General features: G+C 60.9%; 5 protein-coding genes across 6 annotated transcripts; all 5 read left to right on the top strand.

Moving 5' to 3' along the window:
• Positions 1 to 2398: 2398 nt before the first annotated feature.
• On the top strand, positions 2399 to 4188 carry LOC116786430 (inositol 1,4,5-trisphosphate receptor-interacting protein-like 1). The gene is made up of 2 exons (XM_032687005.1): positions 2399 to 2514; positions 2949 to 4188. Exon 2 carries the CDS (start codon positions 2952 to 2954, stop codon positions 3885 to 3887), a length of 936 nt encoding a protein of 311 aa, XP_032542896.1. The 5' UTR covers positions 2399 to 2514; positions 2949 to 2951; the 3' UTR covers positions 3888 to 4188.
• Positions 4189 to 4820: 632 nt separating this feature from the next.
• LOC116786431 (inositol 1,4,5-trisphosphate receptor-interacting protein-like 1) lies at positions 4821 to 6609 on the top strand. The gene is made up of 2 exons (XM_032687006.1): positions 4821 to 4936; positions 5370 to 6609. The coding sequence occupies exon 2, from the start codon at positions 5373 to 5375 to the stop codon at positions 6306 to 6308; it is 936 nt and encodes a 311-aa protein (XP_032542897.1). The 5' UTR covers positions 4821 to 4936; positions 5370 to 5372; the 3' UTR covers positions 6309 to 6609.
• A 632-nt stretch (positions 6610 to 7241) lies between these two features.
• LOC116785636 (inositol 1,4,5-trisphosphate receptor-interacting protein-like 1) lies at positions 7242 to 8643 on the top strand. The gene is made up of 2 exons (XM_032685471.1): positions 7242 to 7357; positions 7792 to 8643. Exon 2 carries the CDS (start codon positions 7795 to 7797, stop codon positions 8641 to 8643), a length of 849 nt encoding a protein of 282 aa, XP_032541362.1. The 5' UTR covers positions 7242 to 7357; positions 7792 to 7794.
• A 1019-nt stretch (positions 8644 to 9662) lies between these two features.
• LOC116786387 (inositol 1,4,5-trisphosphate receptor-interacting protein-like 1) lies at positions 9663 to 11330 on the top strand. Its single transcript, XM_032686931.1, has 2 exons — positions 9663 to 9778; positions 10213 to 11330. The coding sequence occupies exon 2, from the start codon at positions 10216 to 10218 to the stop codon at positions 11149 to 11151; it is 936 nt and encodes a 311-aa protein (XP_032542822.1). The 5' UTR covers positions 9663 to 9778; positions 10213 to 10215; the 3' UTR covers positions 11152 to 11330.
• A 1640-nt stretch (positions 11331 to 12970) lies between these two features.
• On the top strand, positions 12971 to 16149 carry LOC116786388 (inositol 1,4,5-trisphosphate receptor-interacting protein-like 1). 2 transcript variants are annotated; one of them, XR_004356909.1, is made up of 2 exons: positions 12971 to 13650; positions 16047 to 16133. XR_004356909.1 is itself a non-coding variant. In XM_032686932.1 (2 exons), exon 1 carries the CDS (start codon positions 13001 to 13003, stop codon positions 13571 to 13573), a length of 573 nt encoding a protein of 190 aa, XP_032542823.1. In that variant the 5' UTR covers positions 12971 to 13000; the 3' UTR covers positions 13574 to 13615; positions 16022 to 16149. The 2 variants fall into 2 exon arrangements, 1 of the variants encoding a protein (XP_032542823.1); XM_032686932.1 differs by having other exon boundaries at positions 12971 to 13615; positions 16022 to 16149.
• Positions 16150 to 18841: the final 2692 nt, after the last annotated feature.

An 18841-nucleotide genomic window follows, 5' to 3' on the forward strand; every position in this document is an offset into this window, starting at 1 on the left:
CTCTGGCGGCTGTGACGTCACAGAGGACAGGTCACGATGGGAGCTGTCCCTAAGGACAACAGCGGGCAGCCCCAGGGCAGTTGGACTTGGGCGATCAGTGAGTGCAGATGCAGGGGAAGGCTGGGATGGATGGGGGCGGGGATGATGCCCGGGGGGGGGGGTTTGTAGCCCTGAGCGAAAGCTGAGTCCCTCCAGCGGGGCCCAGTTGTGCCCCTGGGGCCTGGCACACAGCTGCTCAGGGCTCCTGTGGTGGCAAGTGCACAAAGAGGCTTTGGGGGTGGGCTGGCCGCCCCTGACTCCCATGGATGCCGTGGTGGTGGCAGGGATGGGTGTCTCGGGAGGCTCTGCCTCGGGTGTCTCTTGCCTTTTGCCGGGGCACAGCCCAGCCAGGCACTGACAGGAGGCTCCGGGCTGGGGCAGGATGGCCCTGTGGCTGTCCTGCGGCCAGGCGCTGCCTTCCCTCAAGCCTTGATGCCCGTGCTCCCTCCCGCCCCAAGCCGCTGAGCAAACTTGTCTCCCATCTCCTGCAGGCCATGGATTCAGCACTTGTGCTCCTCCTGGCTGTGCTGGCCGTCCTGCCCGAGCCGACCCACGATCGCCCGAGCGATGCAGTCGCTGCGGAGCGGATGAAGAGACGGCAGATGTTTGTGGAGCAGAAGATGATCGAGCTGTGGGAGGAAGTCGAGTGGAGGAGGGCCCTGGAAGAAGTTCCACTCCTGTGGATCTTGCAGCACTGGCTCTTCTGGGTGGCTGCAGCAGCTGTGCTCTGCTGGCTGCCTGGCGCCGTCAGCGGGACAGCTGCCAGGAGAGGAGGAAGAAGAGCTGGGCGCAGCAGCCGGGGCTTCAGGCCTTTCCCGGAGCTCAGCCGGTCACCGCTGCAGGAACTGCCCTACATGGCCGCACCCTGAAGAAGCTGGTGCGGGACCTGCTGGAGGTGTTGCCAGGTGCTCTCCCAGAACACCTTCATGCCAGAGCTGCACCCGGCCACCCAGAAGCAGGGCACCCTCGAGTCCTGGAGTGACCTGGGGCACCAGATCATCTACCAGCTGGTCGTCTTCCTCAGGCCACCCCCCAGGCACTCTTTCCAGCTGCAGCCGCCCGGCGGCAGGCATGTGCCAGAGAGGTGCTCCAACATCCGGGTGGTGCTGGAGTGCTCTGCTCCGCACGACGGGGGAGACGTCGTGCTTTGTCCACCCCACGCACGACGCTCAGCCCTCGCGCCTGCTACGCACCCTCTGCACGGGCTCCCACTTGGAGGTGGAGAAAACCGCCGGCTGGGTGCAGAGCTTGGTGGAAGCAGCCCTGGGAGCGTTCGCCCCAGTGGCACGACTGGAAGCTCCAGCTGCTGCCCTCCTCCCGCTCCTGCAGGCTCCTGCTGACCGGCCCCTGCCAGGTGCAGCTCTGCGCTGAGCTGCTCCTGGCAGTGCGGCAGGGCCGGCCAGGCAACTTCCTGGTGCTGGAATAGGCACCCGCAGCTCTCCCACCTGCTGCTTTAGTCTGGGCTAGAGTTAGAGTAGGATAGAGTAGGATAGAGTAGGATAGAGTAGGATAAGAGTAGAGTAGGATAGATTAAGGGTGGGGTTAGATTTTCCAAGGGCTGGTTTAGGCTGGGGTAGAGTTAGGCTTAGGATGGCCTTAGGCTTGTAGGGGGTTAGATTTTAAGGTAGTTTTTTCCCAAGGGGTGCTTTAGGCTGGGGGAGAGTTAGGCTAAGGTAGATAGTCAGGATAGGCTTCCATCTTCTGCATCTACTCCACATGGGGCTGTATTTTGCTCCCTTTCTGCTTCCAACTTGAAAATAAAGAGAAAGGTTGAGCAGAGCTTGCCCAGTGCCAAGGCCTTTTCTGTTTCTCGTACTGCCGGGCTGGGGCTGGGGCTGGGGCTGCCTGGGGAGTTGTCTCTCTTCTTTCTCTCTTTCTCTCCCTCGCCTCGTGAATTCGTCCCTTGCCTTCTCTCTTCCCTTGCACCCTTTTTCCCCCGTCTGTGCTGGAGCCGTGAGCCGAGTGCTCACCACGGCAAGCTGTGTTTCTCCAGCTGTGTGCTGGACACTTGGTCCTGAAGGATCACATGAGAAACGGTGTCCAAAGCTTTATTGAAATGCCCAAAGATTGGACGGGAAGCCAAGTGGCCGGAGCTGTGCTGGTGCTGTGGTGCCACTTGTCAGAGCCAGGGGGAGGCCCAGCCGGCAGGGCAACGTCCTGGGCAGAGGTTCGGCAGCTCTGCACCCGTGTCCTCACGGTCACAGGCTTGTCCTGCCAAGGCTGGCCATGGGAGTGGCTGGGGCTGCCCACTTTGGCAAGAGACCCCCAGGGAGCTCCTGCCCGCTGGCTTTGGAACTGGGGTGCTGATGGTCAGAAGCAAGTGCTGCTGAGGGGAGCGGTGTGAAGGCGGGGCCTTGTTGGCTGCGTGACTCTGGTGTCTCTGGCGGCTGTGACGTCACAGAGGACAGGTCACGATGGGAGCTGTCCCTAAGGACAACAGCGGGCAGCCCCAGGGCAGTTGGACTTGGGCGATCAGTGAGTGCAGATGCAGGGGGAAGGCTGGGATGGATGGGGGGCGGGGATGATGCCCGGGGGGGGGGGTTTGTAGCCCTGAGCGAAAGCTGAGTCCCTCCCAGCGGGGCCCAGTTGTGCCCCTGGGGCCTGGCACACAGCTGCTCAGGGCTCTCTGTGGTGGCAAGTGCACAAAGAGGCTTTGGGGGTGGGCTGGCCGCCCCTGACTCCATGGGATGCCGTGGTGTGGCAGGGATGGGGTCTCGGGAGGCTCTGCTCGGGTGTCTCTTGCCTTTTGCCGGGGCACAGCCCAGCCAGGCACTGACAAGGAGGCTCCGGGCTGGGGCAGGATGGGCCCTGTGCTGTCTGCGGCCAGGCGCTGCCTTCCCTCAAGCCTTGATGCCCGTGCTCCCTCCCGCCCCAAGCCGCTGAGCAAACTTGTCTCCCATCTCCTGCAGGCCATGGATTCAGCACTTGTGCTCCTCCTGGCTGTGCTGGCCGTCCTGCCCGAGCCGACCCACGATCGCCCGAGCGATGCAGTCGCTGCGGAGCGGATGAAGAGACGGCAGATGTTTGTGGAGCAGAAGATGAGCGAGCTGTGGGAGGAAGTCGAGTGGAGGAGGGCCCTGGAAGAAGTTCCACTCCTGTGGATCTTGCAGCACTGGCTCTTCTGGGTGGCTGCAGCAGCTGTGCTCTGCTGGCTGGCCTGGCGCCGTCAGCGGGACAGCTGGCCAGGAGAGGAGGAAGAAGAGCTGGGCGCAGCAGCCGGGGCTGTCAGGCCTTTCCCGGAGCTCAGCCGGTCACCGCTGCAGGAACTGCCCTACATGGGCCGCACCCTGAAGAAGCTGGTGCGGGACCTGCTGGAGGTGTGCCAGGTGCTCTCCCAGAACACCTTCATGCCAGAGCTGCACCCGGCCACCCAGAAGCAGGGCACCCTCGAGTCCTGGAGTGACCTGGGGCACCAGATCATCTACCAGCTGGTCGTCTTCCTCAGGCCACCCCCCAGGCACTCTTTCCAGCTGCAGCCGCCCGGCGGCAGGCATGTGCCAGAGAGGTGCTCCAACATCCGGGTGGTGCTGGAGTGCTCGTGCTCCAGCACGACGGGGGAGACGTCGTGCTTTGTCCACCCCACGCACGACGCTCAGCCCTCGCGCCTGCTACGCACCCTCTGCACGGGCTCCCACTTGGAGGTGGAGAAAACCGCCGGCTGGGTGCAGAGCTTGGTGGAAGCAGCCTGGGAGCGTTCGCCCCAGTGGCACGACTGGAAGCTCCAGCTGCTGCCCTCCTCCCGCTCCTGCAGGCTCCTGCTGACCGGCCCCTGCCAGGTGCAGCTCTGCGCTGAGCTGCTCCTGGCAGTGCGGCAGGGCCGGCCAGGCAACTTCCTGGTGCTGGAATAGGCACCCGCAGCTCTCCCACCTGCTGCTTTAGTCTGGGCTAGAGTTAGAGTAGGATAGAGTAGGATAGAGTAGGATAGAGTAGGATAAGAGTAGAGTAGGATAGATTAAGGGTGGGGTTAGATTTTCCAAGGGCTGGTTTAGGCTGGGGTAGAGTTAGGCTTAGGATGGCCTTAGGCTTGTAGGGGGTTAGATTTTAAGGTAGTTTTTTCCCAAGGGGTGCTTTAGGCTGGGGGAGAGTTAGGCTAAGGTAGATAGTCAGGATAGGCTTCCATCTTCTGCATCTACTCCACATGGGGCTGTATTTTGCTCCCTTTCTGCTTCCAACTTGAAAATAAAGAGAAAGGTTGAGCAGAGCTTGCCCAGTGTCAAGGCCTTTTCTGTTTCTCGTACTGCCGGGCTGGGGCTGGGGCTGGGGCTGCCTGGGGAGTTGTCTCTCTTCTTTCTCTCTTTCTCTCCCTCGCCTCGTGAATTCGTCCCTTGCCTTCTCTCTTCCCTTGCACCCTTTTTCCCCCGTCTGTGCTGGAGCCGTGAGCCGAGTGCTCACCACGGCAAGCTGTGTTTCTCCAGCTGTGTGCTGGACACTTGGTCCTGAAGGATCACATGAGAAACGGTGTCCAAAGCTTTATTGAAATGCCCAAAGATTGGACGGGAAGCCAAGTGGCCGGAGCTGTGCTGGTGCTGTGGTGCCACTTGTCAGAGCCAGGGGGAGGCCCAGCCGGCAGGGCAACGTCCTGGGCAGAGGTTCGGCAGCTCTGCACCCGTGTCCTCACGGTCACAGGCTTGTCCTGCCAAGGCTGGCCATGGGAGTGGCTGGGGCTGCCCACTTTGGCAAGAGACCCCCAGGGAGCTCCTGCCCGCTGGCTTTGGAACTGGGGTGCTGATGGTCAGAAGCAAGTGCTGCTGAGGGGAGCGGTGTGAAGGCGGGGCCTTGTTGGCTGCGTGACTCTGGTGTCTCTGGCGGCTGTGACGTCACAGAGGACAGGTCACGATGGGAGCTGTCCCTAAGGACAACAGCGGGCAGCCCCAGGGCAGTTGGACTTGGGCGATCAGTGAGTGCAGATGCAGGGGGAAGGCTGGGATGGATGGGGGGCGGGGATGATGCCCGGGGGGGGGGTTTGTAGCCCTGAGCGAAAGCTGAGTCCCTCCCAGCGGGGCCCAGTTGTGCCCCTGGGGCCTGGCACACAGCTGCTCAGGGCTCTCTGTGGTGGCAAGTGCACAAAGAGGCTTTGGGGGTGGGCTGGCCGCCCCTGACTCCATGGGATGCCGTGGTGTGGCAGGGATGGGGTCTCGGGAGGCTCTGCTCGGGTGTCTCTTGCCTTTTGCCGGGGCACAGCCCAGCCAGGCACTGACAAGGAGGCTCCGGGCTGGGGCAGGATGGGCCCTGTGCTGTCTGCGGCCAGGCGCTGCCTTCCCTCAAGCCTTGATGCCCGTGCTCCCTCCCGCCCCAAGCCGCTGAGCAAACTTGTCTCCCATCTCCTGCAGGCCATGGATTCAGCACTTGTGCTCCTCCTGGCTGTGCTGGCCGTCCTGCCCGAGCCGACCCACGATCGCCCGAGCGATGCAGTCGCTGCGGAGCGGATGAAGAGACGGCAGATGTTTGTGGAGCAGAAGATGAGCGAGCTGTGGGAGGAAGTCGAGTGGAGGAGGGCCCTGGAAGAAGTTCCACTCCTGTGGATCTTGCAGCACTGGCTCTTCTGGGTGGCTGCAGCAGCTGTGCTCTGCTGGCTGGCCTGGCGCCGTCAGCGGGACAGCTGGCCAGGAGAGGAGGAAGAAGAGCTGGGCGCAGCAGCCGGGGCTGTCAGGCCTTTCCCGGAGCTCAGCCGGTCACCGCTGCAGGAACTGCCCTACATGGGCCGCACCCTGAAGAAGCTGGTGCGGGACCTGCTGGAGGTGTGCCAGGTGCTCTCCCAGAACACCTTCATGCCAGAGCTGCACCCGGCCACCCAGAAGCAGGGCACCCTCGAGTCCTGGAGTGACCTGGGGCACCAGATCATCTACCAGCTGGTCGTCTTCCTCAGGCCACCCCCCAGGCACTCTTTCCAGCTGCAGCCGCCCGGCGGCAGGCATGTGCCAGAGAGGTGCTCCAACATCCGGGTGGTGCTGGAGTGCTCGTGCTCCAGCACGACGGGGGAGACGTCGTGCTTTGTCCACCCCACGCACGACGCTCAGCCCTCGCGCCTGCTACGCACCCTCTGCACGGGCTCCCACTTGGAGGTGGAGAAAACCGCCGGCTGGGTGCAGAGCTTGGTGGAAGCAGCCTGGGAGCGTTCGCCCCAGTGGCACGACTGGAAGCTCCAGCTGCTGCCCTCCTCCCGCTCCTGCAGGCTCCTGCTGACCGGCCCCTGCCAGGTGCAGCTCTGCGCTGAGCTGCTCCTGGCAGTGCGGCAGGGCCGGCCAGGCAACTTCCTGGTGCTGGAATAGGCACCCGCAGCTCTCCCACCTGCTGCTTTAGTCTGGGCTAGAGTTAGAGTAGGATAGAGTAGGATAGAGTAGGATAGAGTAGGATAAGAGTAGAGTAGGATAGATTAAGGGTGGGGTTAGATTTTCCAAGGGCTGGTTTAGGCTGGGGTAGAGTTAGGCTTAGGATGGCCTTAGGCTTGTAGGGGGTTAGATTTTAAGGTAGTTTTTTCCCAAGGGGTGCTTTAGGCTGGGGGAGAGTTAGGCTAAGGTAGATAGTCAGGATAGGCTTCCATCTTCTGCATCTACTCCACATGGGGCTGTATTTTGCTCCCTTTCTGCTTCCAACTTGAAAATAAAGAGAAAGGTTGAGCAGAGCTTGCCCAGTGTCAAGGCCTTTTCTGTTTCTCGTACTGCCGGGCTGGGGCTGGGGCGGGGGCTGCCTGGGGAGTTGTCTCTCTTCTTTCTCTCTTTCTCTCCCTCGCCTCGTGAATTCGTCCCTTGCCTTCTCTCTTCCCTTGCACCCTTTTTCCCCCGTCTGTGCTGGAGCCGTGAGCCGAGTGCTCACCACGGCAAGCTGTGTTTCTCCAGCTGTGTGCTGGACACTTGGTCCTGAAGGATCACATGAGAAACGGTGTCCAAAGCTTTATTGAAATGCCCAAAGATTGGACGGGAAGCCAAGTGGCCGGAGCTGTGCTGGTGCTGTGGTGCCACTTGTCAGAGCCAGGGGGAGGCCCAGCCGGCAGGGCAACGTCCTGGGCAGAGGTTCGGCAGCTCTGCACCCGTGTCCTCACGGTCACAGGCTTGTCCTGCCAAGGCTGGCCATGGGAGTGGCTGGGGCTGCCCACTTTGGCAAGAGACCCCCAGGGAGCTCCTGCCCGCTGGCTTTGGAACTGGGGTGCTGATGGTCAGAAGCAAGTGCTGCTGAGGGGAGCGGTGTGAAGGCGGGGCCTTGTTGGCTGCGTGACTCTGGTGTCTCTGGCGGCTGTGACGTCACAGAGGACAGGTCACGATGGGAGCTGTCCCTAAGGACAACAGCGGGCAGCCCCAGGGCAGTTGGACTTGGGCGATCAGTGAGTGCAGATGCAGGGGGAAGGCTGGGATGGATGGGGGGCGGGGATGATGCCCGGGGGGGGGGGTTTGTAGCCCTGAGCGAAAGCTGAGTCCCTCCCAGCGGGGCCCAGTTGTGCCCCTGGGGCCTGGCACACAGCTGCTCAGGGCTCTCTGTGGTGGCAAGTGCACAAAGAGGCTTTGGGGGTGGGCTGGCCGCCCCTGACTCCATGGGATGCCGTGGTGTGGCAGGGATGGGGTCTCGGGAGGCTCTGCTCGGGTGTCTCTTGCCTTTTGCCGGGGCACAGCCCAGCCAGGCACTGACAAGGAGGCTCCGGGCTGGGGCAGGATGGGCCCTGTGCTGTCTGCGGCCAGGCGCTGCCTTCCCTCAAGCCTTGATGCCCGTGCTCCCTCCCGCCCCAAGCCGCTGAGCAAACTTGTCTCCCATCTCCTGCAGGCCATGGATTCAGCACTTGTGCTCCTCCTGGCTGTGCTGGCCGTCCTGCCCGAGCCGACCCACGATCGCCCGAGCGATGCAGTCGCTGCGGAGCGGATGAAGAGACGGCAGATGTTTGTGGAGCAGAAGATGAGCGAGCTGTGGGAGGAAGTCGAGTGGAGGAGGGCCCTGGAAGAAGTTCCACTCCTGTGGATCTTGCAGCACTGGCTCTTCTGGGTGGCTGCAGCAGCTGTGCTCTGCTGGCTGGCCTGGCGCCGTCAGCGGGACAGCTGGCCAGGAGAGGAGGAAGAAGAGCTGGGCGCAGCAGCCGGGGCTGTCAGGCCTTTCCCGGAGCTCAGCCGGTCACCGCTGCAGGAACTGCCCTACATGGGCCGCACCCTGAAGAAGCTGGTGCGGGACCTGCTGGAGGTGTGCCAGGTGCTCTCCCAGAACACCTTCATGCCAGAGCTGCACCCGGCCACCCAGAAGCAGGGCACCCTCGAGTCCTGGAGTGACCTGGGGCACCAGATCATCTACCAGCTGGTCGTCTTCCTCAGGCCACCCCCCAGGCACTCTTTCCAGCTGCAGCCGCCCGGCGGCAGGCATGTGCCAGAGAGGTGCTCCAACATCCGGGTGGTGCTGGAGTGCTCGTGCTCCAGCACGACGGGGGAGACGTCGTGCTTTGTCCACCCCACGCACGACGCTCAGCCCTCGCGCCTGCTACGCACCCTCTGCACGGGCTCCCACTTGGAGGTGGAGAAAACCGCCGGCTGGGTGCAGAGCTTGGTGGAAGCAGCCTGGGAGCGTTCGCCCCAGTGGCACGACTGGAAGCTCCAGCTGCTGCCCTCCTCCCGCTCCTGCAGGCTCTGCTGACCGGCCCCTGCCAGGTGCAGCTCTGCGCTGAGCTGCTCCTGGCAGTGCGGCAGGGCCGGCCAGGCAACTTCCTGGTGCTGGAATAGGCACCCGCAGCTCTCCCACCTGCTGCTTTAGTCTGGGCTAGAGTTAGAGTAGGATAGAGTAGGATAGAGTAGGATAGAGTAGGATAAGAGTAGAGTAGGATAGATTAAGGGTGGGGTTAGATTTTCCAAGGGCTGGTTTAGGCTGGGGTAGAGTTAGGCTTAGGATGGCCTTAGGCTTGTAGGGGGTTAGATTTTAAGGTAGTTTTTTCCCAAGGGGTGCTTTAGGCTGGGGGAGAGTTAGGCTAAGGTAGATAGTCAGGATAGGCTTCCATCTTCTGCATCTACTCCACATGGGGCTGTATTTTGCTCCCTTTCTGCTTCCAACTTGAAAATAAAGAGAAAGGTTGAGCAGAGCTTGCCCAGTGTCAAGGCCTTTTCTGTTTCTCGTACTGCCGGGCTGGGGCTGGGGCGGGGGCTGCCTGGGGAGTTGTCTCTCTTCTTTCTCTCTTTCTCTCCCTCGCCTCGTGAATTCGTCCCTTGCCTTCTCTCTTCCCTTGCACCCTTTTTCCCCCGTCTGTGCTGGAGCCGTGAGCCGAGTGCTCACCACGGCAAGCTGTGTTTCTCCAGCTGTGTGCTGGACACTTGGTCCTGAAGGATCACATGAGAAACGGTGTCCAAAGCTTTATTGAAATGCCCAAAGATTGGACGGGAAGCCAAGTGGCCGGAGCTGTGCTGGTGCTGTGGTGCCACTTGTCAGAGCCAGGGGGAGGCCCAGCCGGCAGGGCAACGTCCTGGGCAGAGGTTCGGCAGCTCTGCACCCGTGTCCTCACGGTCACAGGCTTGTCCTGCCAAGGCTGGCCATGGGAGTGGCTGGGGCTGCCCACTTTGGCAAGAGACCCCCAGGGAGCTCCTGCCCGCTGGCTTTGGAACTGGGGTGCTGATGGTCAGAAGCAAGTGCTGCTGAGGGGAGCGGTGTGAAGGCGGGGCCTTGTTGGCTGCGTGACTCTGGTGTCTCTGGCGGCTGTGACGTCACAGAGGACAGGTCACGATGGGAGCTGTCCCTAAGGACAACAGCGGGCAGCCCCAGGGCAGTTGGACTTGGGCGATCAGTGAGTGCAGATGCAGGGGGAAGGCTGGGATGGATGGGGGGCGGGGATGATGCCCGGGGGGGGGGGTTTGTAGCCCTGAGCGAAAGCTGAGTCCCTCCCAGCGGGGCCCAGTTGTGCCCCTGGGGCCTGGCACACAGCTGCTCAGGGCTCTCTGTGGTGGCAAGTGCACAAAGAGGCTTTGGGGGTGGGCTGGCCGCCCCTGACTCCATGGGATGCCGTGGTGTGGCAGGGATGGGGTCTCGGGAGGCTCTGCTCGGGTGTCTCTTGCCTTTTGCCGGGGCACAGCCCAGCCAGGCACTGACAAGGAGGCTCCGGGCTGGGGCAGGATGGGCCCTGTGCTGTCTGCGGCCAGGCGCTGCCTTCCCTCAAGCCTTGATGCCCGTGCTCCCTCCCGCCCCAAGCCGCTGAGCAAACTTGTCTCCCATCTCCTGCAGGCCATGGATTCAGCACTTGTGCTCCTCCTGGCTGTGCTGGCCGTCCTGCCCGAGCCGACCCACGATCGCCCGAGCGATGCAGTCGCTGCGGAGCGGATGAAGAGACGGCAGATGTTTGTGGAGCAGAAGATGAGCGAGCTGTGGGAGGAAGTCGAGTGGAGGAGGGCCCTGGAAGAAGTTCCACTCCTGTGGATCTTGCAGCACTGGCTCTTCTGGGTGGCTGCAGCAGCTGTGCTCTGCTGGCTGGCCTGGCGCCGTCAGCGGGACAGCTGGCCAGGAGAGGAGGAAGAAGAGCTGGGCGCAGCAGCCGGGGCTGTCAGGCCTTTCCCGGAGCTCAGCCGGTCACCGCTGCAGGAACTGCCCTACATGGGCCGCACCCTGAAGAAGCTGGTGCGGGACCTGCTGGAGGTGTGCCAGGTGCTCTCCCAGAACACCTTCATGCCAGAGCTGCACCCGGTCACCCAGAAGCAGGGCACCCTCGAGTCCTGGAGTGACCTGGGGCACCAGATCATCTACCAGCTGGTCGTCTTCCTCAGGCCACCCCCCAGGCACTCTTTCCAGCTGCAGCCGCCCGGCGGCAGGCATGTGCCAGAGAGGTGCTCCAACATCCGGGTGGTGCTGGAGTGCTCGTGCTCCAGCACGACGGGGGAGACGTCGTGCTTTGTCCACCCCACGCACGACGCTCAGCCCTCGCGCCTGCTACGCACCCTCTGCACGGGCTCCCACTTGGAGGTGGAGAAAACCGCCGGCTGGGTGCAGAGCTTGGTGGAAGCAGCCTGGGAGCGTTCGCCCCAGTGGCACGACTGGAAGCTCCAGCTGCTGCCCTCCTCCCGCTCCTGCAGGCTCCTGCTGACCGGCCCCTGCCAGGTGCAGCTCTGCGCTGAGCTGCTCCTGGCAGTGCGGCAGGGCCGGCCAGGCAACTTCCTGGTGCTGGAATAGGCACCCGCAGCTCTCCCACCTGCTGCTTTAGTCTGGGCTAGAGTTAGAGTAGGATAGAGTAGGATAGAGTAGGATAGAGTAGGATAAGAGTAGAGTAGGATAGATTAAGGGTGGGGTTAGATTTTCCAAGGGCTGGTTTAGGCTGGGGTAGAGTTAGGCTTAGGATGGCCTTAGGCTTGCAGGGGGTTAGATTTTAAGGTAGTTTTTTCCCAAGGGGTGCTTTAGGCTGGGGGAGAGTTAGGCTAAGGTAGATAGTCAGGATAGGCTTCCATCTTCTGCATCTACTCCACATGGGGTTGTATTTTGCTCCCTTTCTGCTTCCAACTTGAAAATAAAGAGAAAGGTTGAGCAGAGCTTGCCCAGTGTCAAGGCCTTTTCTGTTTCTCGTACTGCCGGGCTGGGGCTGGGGCTGGGGCTGCCTGGGGAGTTGTCTCTCTTCTTTCTCTCTTTCTCTCCCTCGCCTCGTGAATTCGTCCCTTGCCTTCTCTCTTCCCTTGCACCCTTTTTCCCCCGTCTGTGCTGGAGCCGTGAGCCGAGTGCTCACCACGGCAAGCTGTGTTTCTCCAGCTGTGTGCTGGACACTTGGTCCTGAAGGATCACATGAGAAACGGTGTCCAAAGCTTTATTGAAATGCCCAAAGATTGGACGGGAAGCCAAGTGGCCGGAGCTGTGCTGGTGCTGTGGTGCCACTTGTCAGAGCCAGGGGGAGGCCCAGCCGGCAGGGCAACGTCCTGGGCAGAGGTTCGGCAGCTCTGCACCCGTGTCCTCACGGTCACAGGCTTGTCCTGCCAAGGCTGGCCATGGGAGTGGCTGGGGCTGCCCACTTTGGCAAGAGACCCCCAGGGAGCTCCTGCCCGCTGGCTTTGGAACTGGGGTGCTGATGGTCAGAAGCAAGTGCTGCTGAGGGGAGCGGTGTGAAGGCGGGGCCTTGTTGGCTGCGTGACTCTGGTGTCTCTGGCGGCTGTGACGTCACAGAGGACAGGTCACGATGGGAGCTGTCCCTAAGGACAACAGCGGGCAGCCCCAGGGCAGTTGGACTTGGGCGATCAGTGAGTGCAGATGCAGGGGGAAGGCTGGGATGGATGGGGGGCGGGGATGATGCCCGGGGGGGGGGGTTTGTAGCCCTGAGCGAAAGCTGAGTCCCTCCCAGCGGGGCCCAGTTGTGCCCCTGGGGCCTGGCACACAGCTGCTCAGGGCTCTCTGTGGTGGCAAGTGCACAAAGAGGCTTTGGGGGTGGGCTGGCCGCCCCTGACTCCATGGGATGCCGTGGTGTGGCAGGGATGGGGTCTCGGGAGGCTCTGCTCGGGTGTCTCTTGCCTTTTGCCGGGGCACAGCCCAGCCAGGCACTGACAAGGAGGCTCCGGGCTGGGGCAGGATGGGCCCTGTGCTGTCTGCGGCCAGGCGCTGCCTTCCCTCAAGCCTTGATGCCCGTGCTCCCTCCCGCCCCAAGCCGCTGAGCAAACTTGTCTCCCATCTCCTGCAGGCCATGGATTCAGCACTTGTGCTCCTCCTGGCTGTGCTGGCCGTCCTGCCCGAGCCGACCCACGATCGCCCGAGCGATGCAGTCGCTGCGGAGCGGATGAAGAGACGGCAGATGTTTGTGGAGCAGAAGATGAGCGAGCTGTGGGAGGAAGTCGAGTGGAGGAGGGCCCTGGAAGAAGTTCCACTCCTGTGGATCTTGCAGCACTGGCTCTTCTGGGTGGCTGCAGCAGCTGTGCTCTGCTGGCTGGCCTGGCGCCGTCAGCGGGACAGCTGGCCAGGAGAGGAGGAAGAAGAGCTGGGCGCAGCAGCCGGGGCTGTCAGGCCTTTCCTGGAGCTCAGCCGGTCACCGCTGCAGGAACTGCCCTACATGGGCCGCACCCTGAAGAAGCTGGTGCGGGACCTGCTGGAGGTGTGCCAGGTGCTCTCCCAGAACACCTTCATGCCAGAGCTGCACCCGGCCACCCAGAAGCAGGGCACCCTCGAGTCCTGGAGTGACCTGGGGCACCAGATCATCTACCAGCTGGTCGTCTTCCTCAGGCCACCCCCCAGGCACTCTTTCCAGCTGCAGCCGCCCGGCGGCAGGCATGTGCCAGAGAGGTGCTCCAACATCCGGGTGGTGCTGGAGTGCTCGTGCTCCAGCACGACGGGGGAGACGTCGTGCTTTGTCCACCCCACGCACGACGCTCAGCCCTCGCGCCTGCTACGCACCCTCTGCACGGGCTCCCACTTGGAGGTGGAGAAAACCGCCGGCTGGGTGCAGAGCTTGGTGGAAGCAGCCTGGGAGCGTTCGCCCCAGTGGCACGACTGGAAGCTCCAGCTGCTGCCCTCCTCCCGCTCCTGCAGGCTCCTGCTGACCGGCCCCTGCCAGGTGCAGCTCTGCGCTGAGCTGCTCCTGGCAGTGCGGCAGGGCCGGCCAGGCAACTTCCTGGTGCTGGAATAGGCACCTGCAGCTCTCCCACCTGCTGCTTTAGTCTGGGCTAGAGTTAGAGTAGGATAGAGTAGGATAGAGTAGGATAGATTAAGGGTGGGGTTAGATTTTCCAAGGGCTGGTTTAGGCTGGGGTAGAGTTAGGCTTAGGATGGCCTTAGGCTTGTAGGGGGTTAGATTTTAAGGTAGTTTTTTCCCAAGGGGTGCTTTAGGCTGGGGGAGAGTTAGGCTAAGGTAGATAGTCAGGATAGGCTTCCATCTTCTGCATCTACTCCACATGGGGCTGTATTTTGCTCCCTTTCTGCTTCCAACTTGAAAATAAAGAGAAAGGTTGAGCAGAGCTTGCCCAGTGCCAAGGCCTTTTCTGTTTCTCGTACTGCCGGGCTGGGGCTGGGGCTGGGGCTGCCTGGGGAGTTGTCTCTCTTCTTTCTCTCTTTCTCTCCCTCGCCTCGTGAATTCGTCCCTTGCCTTCTCTCTTCCCTTGCACCCTTTTTCCCCCGTCTGTGCTGGAGCCGTGAGCCGAGTGCTCACCACGGCAAGCTGTGTTTCTCCAGCTGTGTGCTGGACACTTGGTCCTGAAGGATCACATGAGAAACGGTGTCCAAAGCTTTATTGAAATGCCCAAAGATTGGACGGGAAGCCAAGTGGCCGGAGCTGTGCTGGTGCTGTGGTGCCACTTGTCAGAGCCCGGGGGAGGCCCAGCCGGCAGGGCAACGTCCTGGGCAGAGGTTCGGCAGCTCTGCACCCGTGTCCTCACGGTCACAGGCTTGTCCTGCCAAGGCTGGCCATGGGAGTGGCTGGGGCTGCCCACTTTGGCAAGAGACCCCCAGGGAGCTCCTGCCCGCTGGCTTTGGAACTGGGGTGCTGATGGTCAGAAGCAAGTGCTGCTGAGGGGAGCGGTGTGAAGGCGGGGCCTTGTTGGCTGCGTGACTCTGGTGTCTCTGGCGGCTGTGACGTCACAGAGGACAGGTCACGATGGGAGCTGTCCCTAAGGACAACAGCGGGCAGCCCCAGGGCAGTTGGACTTGGGCGATCAGTGAGTGCAGATGCAGGGGGAAGGCTGGGATGGATGGGGGGCGGGGATGATGCCCGGGGGGGGGGGTTTGTAGCCCTGAGCGAAAGCTGAGTCCCTCCCAGCGGGGCCCAGTTGTGCCCCTGGGGCCTGGCACACAGCTGCTCAGGGCTCTCTGTGGTGGCAAGTGCACAAAGAGGCTTTGGGGGTGGGCTGGCCGCCCCTGACTCCATGGGATGCCGTGGTGTGGCAGGGATGGGGTCTCGGGAGGCTCTGCTCGGGTGTCTCTTGCCTTTTGCCGGGGCACAGCCCAGCCAGGCACTGACAAGGAGGCTCCGGGCTGGGGCAGGATGGGCCCTGTGCTGTCTGCGGCCAGGCGCTGCCTTCCCTCAAGCCTTGATGCCCGTGCTCCCTCCCGCCCCAAGCCGCTGAGCAAACTTGTCTCCCATCTCCTGCAGGCCATGGATTCAGCACTTGTGCTCCTCCTGGCTGTGCTGGCTGTCCTGCCCGAGCCGACCCACGATCGCCCGAGCGATGCAGTCGCTGCGGAGCGGATGAAGAGACGGCAGATGTTTGTGGAGCAGAAGATGAGCGAGCTGTGGGAGGAAGTCGAGTGGAGGAGGGCCCTGGAAGAAGTTCCACTCCTGTGGATCTTGCAGCACTGGCTCTTCTGGGTGGCTGCAGCAGCTGTGCTCTGCTGGCTGGCCTGGCGCCGTCAGTGGGACAGCTGGCCAGGAGAGGAGGAAGAAGAGCTGGGCGCAGCAGCCGGGGCTGTCAGGCCTTTCCCGGAGCTCAGCCGGTCACCGCTGCAGGAACTGCCCTACATGGGCCGCACCCTGAAGAAGCTGGTGCGGGACCTGCTGGAGGTGTGCCAGGTGCTCTCCCAGAACACCTTCATGCCAGAGCTGCACCCGGCCACCCAGAAGCAGGGCACCCTCGAGTCCTGGAGTGACCTGGGGCACCAGATCATCTACCAGCTGGTCGTCTTCCTCAGGCCACCCCCCAGGCACTCTTTCCAGCTGCAGCCGCCCGGCGGCAGGCATGTGCCAGAGAGGTGCTCCAACATCCGGGTGGTGCTGGAGTGCTCGTGCTCCAGCACGACGGGGGAGACGTCGTGCTTTGTCCACCCCACGCACGACGCTCAGCCCTCGCGCCTGCTACGCACCCTCTGCACGGGCTCCCACTTGGAGGTGGAGAAAACCGCCGGCTGGGTGCAGAGCTTGGTGGAAGCAGCCTGGGAGCGTTCGCCCCAGTGGCACGACTGGAAGCTCCAGCTGCTGCCCTCCTCCCGCTCCTGCAGGCTCTTGCTGACCGGCCCCTGCCAGGTGCAGCTCTGCGCTGAGCTGCTCCTGGCAGTGCGGCAGGGCCGGCCAGGCAACTTCCTGGTGCTGGAATAGGCACCCGCAGCTCTCCCACCTGCTGCTTTAGTCTGGGCTAGAGTTAGAGTAGGATAGAGTAGGATAGAGTAGGATAGAGTAGGATAAGAGTAGAGTAGGATAGATTAAGGGTGGGGTTAGATTTTCCAAGGGCTGGTTTAGGCTGGGGTAGAGTTAGGCTTAGGATGGCCTTAGGCTTGCAGGGGGTTAGATTTTAAGGTAGTTTTTTCCCAAGGGGTGCTTTAGGCTGGGGGAGAGTTAGGCTAAGGTAGATAGTCAGGATAGGCTTCCATCTTCTGCATCTACTCCACATGGGGTTGTATTTTGCTCCCTTTCTGCTTCCAACTTGAAAATAAAGAGAAAGGTTGAGCAGAGCTTGCCCAGTGTCAAGGCCTTTTCTGTTTCTCGTACTGCCGGGCTGGGGCTGGGGCTGGGGCTGCCTGGGGAGTTGTCTCTCTTCTTTCTCTCTTTCTCTCCCTCGCCTCGTGAATTCGTCCCTTGCCTTCTCTCTTCCCTTGCACCCGAGCCCTTTTTCTAAAGCCCACTGCTGTGTGCTTCTCCAGTGGCTCAGGCACTAACAGACCAACGTCCATGCCAAGGATTCAATTTACTTCTAAACTAGTCGGAGTTTTTGTGGACCTTGTGACTTTGGGCATTCCTTTGGAGCATGAGCATTTCCAAATCTTGGGGGCTCCCTTCTTCTTCAGGGTGCCATGTCTGAGCGAGATGGTCAAGCGCAAGGTTTCCCTGCCCGTTGCAGGGGGTTGCAACTTCTGTGGTCTTTAGGGTGCCTTCCAACCCTAAACAGTCTGTGACTCTGGAAATGAGGGTTTTTGCCTCCTGCCCCCAGCAGGAGGCCTCCATTCAGCCCTTTCTTTTCATCGACTTCCTTCAGCCTGCTGAGTGCAGGGTGCAGGACACCCTTGACCTTTTGTTTTCTCGTGGCACTGCTACAGTCTCCGGGAGGCCAGAGTATGACTCCCCCAGTGCATCTCCTCCTCTTGGATGCTTTGGAACCTTTCTAGCTCCTCTCGCAGCTCCACCAGCAGGCGCAGCAGATCAGCCACCTGCTCACACCTGCACAGTTGCTGCCTCTGCTGCCGTCCAACAGCAGCACCAGCTCTGGCACTCCCTGCAGCCCCAAAGCTGGGTGGCTGCAGGTTTGCGTGGCAGCTCCCACTGCCTTGCCAGAGCCTTTGCGATAGGGTCCGGGATGTGTCTGTGTCATGGTTTGAGATAGTCCCAAAATCCAAATTCCTTAGCTCCATTCCCCCTCCCACATCTCAACCTAATGTGAGATGGGTTTTTCCAGACAAAACACACCAGACTCCAAAATGGGGGAAAGGGAATATATTACAATGACTGTACAAATAAATACTATAACACATTATATACAACCTTAGCTATCTCTACTATGACATAAGTATTTACAATGGATCAGATCTCTTCTCCAAATAAAAGTCTAGGACGAAAGAAGAGACAGATCCCTTCTTCAGAGCAGCAATATCTCTAAGGCAGCAGGCTCTCTCTCCTGTTTCTTGCAGTAGCTGATAGCTGGATCTCTGCCAGCACACACGAGGGGGTATCCCCTTCGGCCACTTGTCTCTCCAAACGAGGGGTCTTCCGTGGGCTGCGTTTCCCAGGACAAGGGCGCTATCACCATGTCATATCACGAAGCACAGGGGGTCTTCGCAACAGTCCTTATCTTCAGGGGACTCAGCCCCTTGCAGAGCTCCTGTGCCCTGCCTCAAAGATGGCTGCGAGCTTCTTTGTAGCTTGCAGCAAGGGAGGGTTTCAAGGTCAACCTCCACACACCGTCCTGGCTGAGCTCTCAGGACGACTGAGCTTCTTAGCTCCTTTACTCCATCTAGGACTTCTAATCAGTAAGAGTCCACCCCCTCCATTTTTGGAGGGATCTCCAAGGAAGTTTAGGGGAGTTTTGCAGTTCTTACCCCCAAGCTTTCTCTCTGTAGAAACTTAGTTCTGTTCTCTGCTGCCGTTCTTTCTCTCTCAGGTTTGCAGAAGTTCTGCCTGCTTTGCTGCATGGTTGTTTTGCTGCTCTCTTATCTTTTGGCTCTGCGTCGCCGCTTTTCCTCCGGTCAGTGCTGGCTGCCGTGGCTTTCAGTATCTCTGGTTGCTGCTCACAGTGGAAAAGCATCTCCCAACTTAACTACAGACACTTAGTCCAGTCTAACACTGTTCTAAGTCTCTGCAGTCCCCAACTGGGGCTGGGGGGGCAGAGGCCCCCCCCCAGAGGGCTCCTGCCCTCTCCCTCGTGGCTTTCACAACATGGCTACTTCTTCTGACCTAAAACTACAACTCTTCTCTTCCGGTCGGGTTGTGATATGTTTACATTTTTGCAGGAGCGTCTATTGGGCAGAATTTCAAAACTTCCAGGGGTTTCCACCCCTTGGGGTCTACCACTTTTCTGAGCCTCTGGGGGAAAACAAGATCCAAACCACTACAACACTCCATGCCCTGGAGCTTATCCCCACGGCAAGACTCTACCTCTACACTGACTCGTGGATGATAGCCAATGCACTATGGGGATGGTTAGACCGATGGAAGAAGATGAACTGGAGGCGTGGAGGAAAACCCATCTGGGCTGCTGACTTGTGGCAGGACATCGCTGCCAGAGCGAAGAGTCTGAATGTGAGAGTCCACCATGTAGATGCCCATGTGTCCAAGAAGTGAGCTAATGAAGAACACGATAACAACAGAGAAGCGGACCGAGCTGCACAGATGGGAGTGTCACAAGTAGACCTAGACTGGCAGCAGAAGGGAGAGTTGTTTTTAGTTCGATGGGCCCATGATGCTTCCGGTCATCAGGGCCGAGATGCCACCCACAGATGGGCACGAGACCGAGGGGTGGATTTAACCATGGATTTAATTT

This window comes from Chiroxiphia lanceolata, chromosome 4 (genome assembly GCF_009829145.1).
Source record: "Chiroxiphia lanceolata isolate bChiLan1 chromosome 4, bChiLan1.pri, whole genome shotgun sequence".
In the NCBI taxonomy this organism is placed as follows: Eukaryota; Metazoa; Chordata; class Aves; order Passeriformes; family Pipridae; genus Chiroxiphia; species Chiroxiphia lanceolata.